This window comes from Heterocephalus glaber, unplaced genomic scaffold (genome assembly GCF_053883595.1).
Source record: "Heterocephalus glaber isolate CG9 unplaced genomic scaffold, H.glaber_assembly_v1.0 deba00001451, whole genome shotgun sequence".
Classification (NCBI taxonomy): domain Eukaryota; kingdom Metazoa; phylum Chordata; class Mammalia; order Rodentia; family Bathyergidae; genus Heterocephalus; species Heterocephalus glaber.
Genome location: NW_028258301.1, coordinates 6,943,547 through 6,951,434, shown reverse-complemented (window position 1 = coordinate 6,951,434; position 7,888 = coordinate 6,943,547). Strand labels below are relative to the sequence as shown.

The following is a 7,888-nucleotide window of genomic DNA, read 5'->3' as shown; positions in this document are numbered from 1 at the left end:
GAAGAATCTGTGAGAAAGTTATATATATACATATATATAAATTTTTTTTTCTGTAAAGGTTGAAATATATCAACACTTGGAATTGTTACCTGTCTGCAGTTTTAAATTCTCAAAATAAAGATGCTAATAAAAAGTTACTGGTCTGGAATTATGTTTAAAGCTTTTATTGTGGGATCCTGAGGTGACTAGAACATTTCATTGCATGAAATTAAAAAGCACAAACTGGCCCAGCAGTTCTGTGTGTTCCACGGTGGTCAGGGCACTCATACCAATGCTGTCCCATTGGGTTCTCTCAGATGTCCAGGATACAGGCCATGTGATGTGAAAAGACCCTGAATGAGCCAACCATCTCTTTATTAGAACTTATTTTTATGGATCAGGCAGTATGTGAATTCCAAACAATGCCTCCCTACTTGCTGTATGTAGCAGCAAGTTGGAATCTGTGGTTTTAACAATTCACTGTAGATGACAGCTGTGTTGAATTCCTGTCATTTTTTGTTTTCAAAATAAATACAAGAAAGTCTGGCATGGTTTTATACTGGCAATCCCAGCACTTGGGAGGCTGAGGCAGGAGGATTGCCGTGAGTTCTAGGCCAGCCTGGGCTGCTAGTGAGCTCAAGGATAGCCTGAACTACCAGAGCAAGACACTGTCCAAAAAAAAAAATGCTCCTGGGCTGGCCACTATCTCATGCCTGCAGAATCTGGCTTATCCTGACTGAATTTTTTTTTTTTTGAGGCAGGGTCTCACTAGTTCAGGCTGGCCTCAAACAGCAATCCTGCCTTAGTCTCCTGAGTGCTGGGATTACAGGTATGTCTCACCAAGCCTGACTTGAACTTCCTTCTTAAAGATGCCTAGTGTTGCATGTTTCAGGTCCTAAGGCTTTTTTCCCACTTTTGGGGGGGAGAAGGTAGGACATACATGACATGGTTGACCCCCAGGCCCTTGACCACCTCTGGTGACACTGGGATCTGGGCCTAGGCCCAATATGAAATTTCAGCATGTGACTGCCTACTTGGCTGGAACATCATTGGGCTGAGGGCCCATCCTGGAAGCCCCATTCGTGGGCACATCTCAAAATTGAGAGCCGAAAGGCTTCTGAGCGGAGGTCTTAAGGAAGCTTGGATTTGAATGAAGTTTGACAATAAAGCTGGCTTTAGCAAAACTTAGTCACCTTTCAGAAAAACCCAGGTGATAATATATATGAGTCATTAAATCTTTACTCTTTTACAAAAGTGCAAGTGCAGGAGTTTTCTGTTTATTTGCCTCTAGTCCCTATGTTAGAACACGGAGTAAGATTTGGGAATAAGCCTCACATTCACCTTGGCTCAGAAACCTGGCAGATCTGGGTCAGAGCTGTGATGAGGCCCTAACCCCTCATCTTTGTCCTTCATGGTGCCAAAGGCTGTTCTGCAGGAAGTGGATCAGTAGAGCCAACTTTAGGTGTGCAGGAGGTGGCTTCCAGTGAAGATGAGCTGGATACCTGTGGAACAGGAGAAAGCAGGTCTTTAACAAGACTAGAAGTAAGGAGCACAGGTTTTGGAGTTTGAACTTGTGAGCCAAATTAATGAAATCAAAGGGTGAGGTTAGCTTAGTTCACAGTTCTTTATGTGTTAGGGTAACTTAGCTAGGAAATGTGAAGATCAAGTGAGTTAATACACAGAAAACATCTGGTAGTGATGTTTTTGAATAGTGCTTAACAAAAGTTGCCCACATCTTGTATCTTGCTATAGTTGGGTCCTCACCAGTGGTGGGTACTGGTACTGGTGGGCACTAGCTGGACTGATCTCTGTCAATATCTGGAGAGCCGCATCTCTCGAATTCACCAGCCGAAGAAAGAGCTCAGCTTGGCCTGCCTGGGGAGACAGATGTGCAGTGATACTCCATCTGCACCTTAGAGCACACCCAGCCCCCACCCTCCACACTCACCTGGGGAATCCCATTCTGCTGCCTTAGGCTGAGGCTGGAGTCCAGAGGAAGGGCCCGAAGTGGGAGGCGCCAGTGGCCACTTAGTACCCTCAGATCTCGATCAAATAGCGGCAGTGAGGCCCAAGCCTTTGGCTGTGGTGTCCTAACCCATGGGAGCCCCTGCCAGGCTTGTAGCTCACAGACCAAGGATACCAAAGGTGATGGGGGCAGTCTGTAGAACAACCCCAAAGAGGTGTCAGAAGCCAGACCCGAAGTCCCTAGTAACAGCCCTTGGGACCAATGGCCCCTGTATACATAGGAGAAAGCTTAGCAGGATGAGAAATCAGCCTTAACTGGCCAAGAGCACCAAAGTCATAACCCCCATTTACTGACCTGGGTACAGGCTGCCTGCTAGCAAGGATGGCACAGTTGCCCGTAGGCCCAGGAGTTGAAGGTGAGGGTAAGCAAAGGGCTGGGGGCAATGCTGTGGTCCCTCCTGTGTCCTGTCCGTCTCGGGTCAAGGCAGTCATTAGCTGCACCCAAATCCAAGAAGCCTCAAGTCCTCGCAGGAAGTCATAGAAAATAACCAGGCCAGCCCTGATGGTCACAAGTCTTAAGCACACAAACACCAAACTCCCTCCACCCTCCCTCCACCTTGCAAGTTCCTCCAAACTTAGCCCTACTGGATCTCCTTTAATGGTCAGTAGTGGCCAAGTCAGAGGCTGTCCAAGGAGGGAGCTGGCCTCACCCAGGGTCATAGGGTGCAGGGCCCAGCACATCAGATGTGGGCAGAATGTATGGGTCCAGGCCCAGGTTCCTGGTCATGGTTCCAGGAAGTAGTGGCTGTGGGGAAGAGTTAAGTAAGTCCTCCAGAAAGCTTTCTAGTGGCACCTGCCTCCCCCAGAAATGCACAGAACACAGCCGATCCTGATACCCCATTCCCCTCCCCACCCTTGGGTTCTCACAACCTTTTCTGCACTGCCCAAGAACTGGAAGTTTGTGGAGCCTGGAAGTGGTGGCAATGGGGATGCTACTGGTGGAGGGAGGAGTGGGGCGTCTCTTCCCTGCAGGAGTCGTGGCTTCCCAGGGCCTAGGAACATTGTTAGGAACATTGTAAGAGTTAGGGCATCCCTGCACCAGAGGGTGGAGGTAATTGAGCTAAGTCCTGGGACTCATGTACAAATGTATGGACTTGAACTGACAAACATGGGTCTCATTCACCATGCAGGATCCCTCCACCCTGTTCTGAGCTGACCCTGTTAGGATGGGCTACGGTTGGGGTGCTCACTTACCTCTGAGTGCTTGGCCCAGGCCCTTCTGCATCTGCAAGGCCAGAATTTCTGCCTCCAGGCACTGGTTTTCCTCTTCTATTACCAGAAGCTGCCCTGAGGCAGTGCCTGCCTTTTCTGAGATGAACAAGTCTGACTTGTCACCTCTCACCTCTGGTGACCAGCCAGGTATGCCCTGAGCAGCTCTCTGGACAAGCCTAGATTTAGCAATTCAGATTCTAGCTACAGTCACCCAGGTTTCCAGCCTCAGGGCTTTTGCTCAGGTGGCTCCCAAACCACTGAGAAGCCCCCTCCCACCCTTTTCTCCACCCAGGACTGAGACTACCCTTGCTGAAAGACCCTCCAGGCAGGCCCCCTCCTGTTCACCCCTGCGGTTCTGCAACCTCCGAAGCTCCAGCGCTGATGCCTCTGCTTGCAACTGCCGCATCTTGCTCAGAACACCAGGGTCTCGGCCCCCACCTCGAATGTAAACCTCACATAGGGTCCTAAGGAGTGTGTGTGTGGAGGGGGACAGAAAGTCTTAACAGGACTGATCAGTGCTGTCCCTGTGCCTGTCCCGTGCTGCGGTCCTCACCCAATCTCAGCAGCTAGGCTCCCTGCATTAGCTTGCAGCGCAGGCCAATACAGCTCAGCTTCTGGCAGGGTGTTTGACCGGGTTCTGGCGCAAGGAGACAACGTCACAGATCCCCATGGGCCTGGCCCTAATCCGCCGCCACCGCCTTGCTCTGCCAGGGTCTCACCCTATTTGGGGCTTAAGCTCTTGAACGCGTGCCCCAAACACCTCTAGAGCTCCTCTGGTCCGCCCTGCTTCGGCCCGAAGCTCTCGAAGCTCTTGTGCCAGGCGTAAGAGGTAAGGTATTCCACCCCGGACCCAGGCCAAACCTTGGAGGCGCAGGCTCAGTTCTGAGGGAGTAAGAGACTGAGTCAAAACAAGTGTGGCCTGGTGATGAGAGACTGAGCGGATCCCTGGCTCCCTGTACTCCCTCACCTGCACTTCGTTGTTCCAGGGCCCGGCCCTGTGCTTCAGTCTGCACCCTGCGTCTGGCATGAGTCCCATGCAGTGCCTGAAGCCGCTGCCCAGGGCTCCCGGCAGCCTCAGAGGAGGGGCCCTCTGCTATCTGGGGTCTTATTTCCTGCAGGGCCAGCCGCAGCCACTGTACCTGGAGGTAACAGTGACCCACGGTCAGTGTGTTGGGGCACTGTTTCCCTCGTATGGTCTACATGTACGAGGGGAGATTCCAAATTTGTAGCCCTGGGAAGAAAGGGTGGGTGGGTGGTTACCTCCTCTCTTAACCTCTCTAGAGCAGATTTGCTGGCCTCCTGGTCCAAGGGGCCCTGGAGTTCTTGTGACACAGCCTGGGGGCAGAGGTTGTTAAGATGAGGAACCCCAGTCCAGGCTTGGTGGACTACCCACCCCTGGCCAAAGGGATGCAGCCCTTACCGAGATACCCCCTGATTCAGTAGAGGGCTTTGTTCCCAGAGTCACCTCCCTGGTCAGGCGGCCAATGCAGAAGCGCTGAGTGTGGGTGGCCAACAGGCCCCAGGAGCGGAAAACCATGTCACAGGACCCACAGGGCAGGAGCCCTGGCTCCCCATGGTAGGAGGCCATGGGACCGACACCAGCCTAGTCCCGAAGACGACACGGTAGGACAAAGGCTGAGTCCAGACTACGAAGTCCACAAGATTTTAGTTTGTTTGGGGAGGAGCCTTGGCTCCCTGGGCAGCAGCCACAGGCCTGGGCAGGTTAGAATGGGTGGGGACGCTGTGCCAGTCTGGGAGAAAGCTAGGCTTGAAAAAGCCTAACAATGTCAGTGCCACCTGTTTCCTTGCCTCCCTACAAAAGGGAGCAAACAGATGTCTTCTAGTCTAGCTGGGCCATTAGGACTTGCTCCACCTTTGGTCATTAATAGCCTCTTACAGGCAAGGACCATCATTTTCATGGCTGTACCTGGGAGAGCTGACGTTCTGCCAGGTCATCTTTCCCCCAAAATGAAAAGCTTTTTAACATGCCTCTCTTGAGGCAACCACAAATGTTTTCTCCTCTTTCATACTGGGGACTGAATGGAGCTACATCTTCAGCGATTCATTCATTCATTGTTCATTCATTTGAGCCTAAGTTGCTTAGGCTGAGCTCAAAGTTGTAATTTTCCTGTCTCAGCCTCCTAGAGTATTGGGATTAAGGGCATGTACCACACTGTGCCTGGCCTGCAACCACCACTTCTGAACAACTAAGTCACCCTAGGAAGAGCAGTCTCTGCCCCTAACTCCCATCCTGGGATTCCTGTTTTTTCTGCTGCAGATGGGGGATAATCAGCATAGACCAAGCAGTGACAACTGTCAAGAGAACATAACCAATCCATTAGCGGAGGGAATCAAGTCCAGAAAGAAATCCCTTCCCAAGGGCCAAGCAGCCAGGTCAAATTATCCTCCACACCCTGAACTAACCAATACCCTCTAAACATGCATGTATCAAGTTATAAAGACACAGGAGTCTGGGGTGGCCCTGTATCTCAAAGAAGCTCCCTTTTCTAAATGAGACAGGGAACTAATGTATTTTGTCCTACACAATATACAAAGCCAAGGTAGGACCAGCAGCAAGTTACAAAGTGTATTTTTAATTCATTTTATACTATTTCTTTTTTTTTTTTAAAGGTAAAATCTTACCATGTAGCCTCAGTCTCCCAAGTGCTGGGGTTGTATGTGTGGACTGCAATGCCCAGCTATTTCATCTATTTCAGGATGCGTATTTCTCATATACTAACCATGACATCAGGATTCACAATTAGAGTGTGGGGACTGCCAAGTTTTCTCATTAGCATATAAATGTGGGGTTTTTGGTACTGGGGGTCAAATTCGGGTCCTTGCGCTTGCGAAGCAGGAGGCGTAACCACTGAGCTAAATCCCTGGCTCGCATATAAATGTTTAAAATACTGAAGCAGGTGTGGTGGCACCCAGCACGTTGGGAATTTGAGGCAGAAAGACGGCAAGTTCAAATTCTACCTGCACAATTTAGCAAGATCCAGTCTCGAAAACATAAAAAGGGGTTGGGGATGTAGCTCAGTGGCACAGCACCCATGGGTCTGATCCTTAGAACAAAAAAAGAGTCATCTCACATGCAATGAAGAGTTTGTGTGTGTGTATGGGTGGTAGTGGTACTGGGCCTTTAAACTGAGTTATATTCCCAGCCTTTTTTTTTTGGTACTGGGGATTGAACTTGGATCCTTGCGCTTGTGCAGCAGGAGGCGAAACCACTGAGCTAAATCTCTGGGCCTCCCAGCCCTTTTTGAATTTTTTGCTTTGATGTAGGGTCTTGCTAAATTGCTAAGTTGCTGAAAGTCAGTTCAAACTTGCAATTCTTGGGCCGGGGATTTAGCTCAGTGGTTTCACTGCCTGCTGTGCAAGCACAAGGACCCGAGTTTGATCCCCGGTACCAAAAGAAAAAAACCCACAAAAAACTTGCAATTCTCCTGCCTTAGCCTCTGAGGGTGCTGGGATTCCAAGTGTCCATCACCACACTCAGCTTCATAGTTAATTCTCTCTGCTGTTTCAACTCCTATCACCAGTTTGCATATGGACTGCTTATACTATACCACTAGCAGTAGGAACTCTGCATAGCACTGAAAGGGTCTTCCCTCCCACTGCAAGTTATCTTTCTAACTTGCAATGAGGCCTAGAACTTGTCTACTTACTTCCCTGTACGACATACGGTAACGTAGTCCCCTGTATCTACCAGGGACAAACTAATGAAGGGACAGCAAATATGTCAGTGTTTAGTGCCAGATATCCATTAACTTCTACTTCTCCATCAAATCTTTGGCCTAAGGTTTCATCTTTTTTTTTTTTTTTTTTTTTTGGTACCAGGGATCGAACTCAGGTTCTTGTGCTTGCGGGGGCAGGCGGCGGCACCACTGAGTTAAATCCCCAGCCCTTTTCTTTACATTTTAAAACTAACTTCTTTTGTTTTTCTGAAACAGGGTCTCACTATGTAGTTCAGGCTGACCTTGAACTCACAGCAATCCTCATGTCTCAGCCTCCCCAGTGCTAGGATTATGGCTTCATCTTTTCTAATACAACTGTTCTATTTTCTCCCCTACTGGGCTGGTTACTCCTTGCATCCTGAGCCTTGCATAATGGCCTAGGACATGTGATAGTGGCTTGGGATATACAGAATGAAATAACTCATTTCCTTCACCAGCCATCTAGCCTGCACTGGCTCAAGTCTTTCCCCTCAAAGTTCTCACTTAGTAGGAAAACCGAGGCACAGATCTTCCTTAAAACATTTTCATTTGGAAATATGTATATACATAGATACTGAAAAATGGCTGAAGGGACGAAAATTGAGTTTCTGACTACATTATTGATAATTTATTGGAAAGGATTTTCTTTCTTTTCTTTTGGTACCAGGGATCGAACCTTGGATTTTTGAGGCAGGCGAGGCGCCACTGAGCTAAATCCCTGGCCCTATTGCAAAGGATTTTCTGCAACAAAAAAATATCTGCTAGGGGTGGAGACATGGCACATGGGTTAAGTGCTTGCCCAGCATGCCTAGCATCCCAGTGTGGGGTGTACAGCTCTGGTAGGAGAAACAGGAGTGTCTGAATCCAGATTTCTTCCAAACTTCTAAAAACACTTCCTCTAAAAGAGAATCTACCCTTAATTTTATTTTATTTTTATTTTCTACCCTTAATTTTAA

The 7,888-nt window shown here is 49.0% G+C and overlaps 1 protein-coding gene across 1 annotated transcript; it reads right to left on the bottom strand.

Annotated features, from left to right (window-relative positions):
• Window positions 1-148: 148 nt before the first annotated feature.
• Window positions 149-7,884, bottom strand: Ccdc17 (coiled-coil domain containing 17). Its single transcript, XM_087214894.1, is given in 13 exon segments — window positions 149-1,481; window positions 1,744-1,863; window positions 1,865-2,138; window positions 2,300-2,503; window positions 2,655-2,749; window positions 2,875-2,996; window positions 3,199-3,312; window positions 3,562-3,680; window positions 3,770-3,853; window positions 3,936-4,098; window positions 4,184-4,355; window positions 4,477-4,569; window positions 4,571-7,884. Coding segments are annotated over 13 exon segments (1,887 nt in total). The 5' UTR covers window positions 4,805-7,884; the 3' UTR covers window positions 149-1,388.
• Window positions 7,885-7,888: the final 4 nt, after the last annotated feature.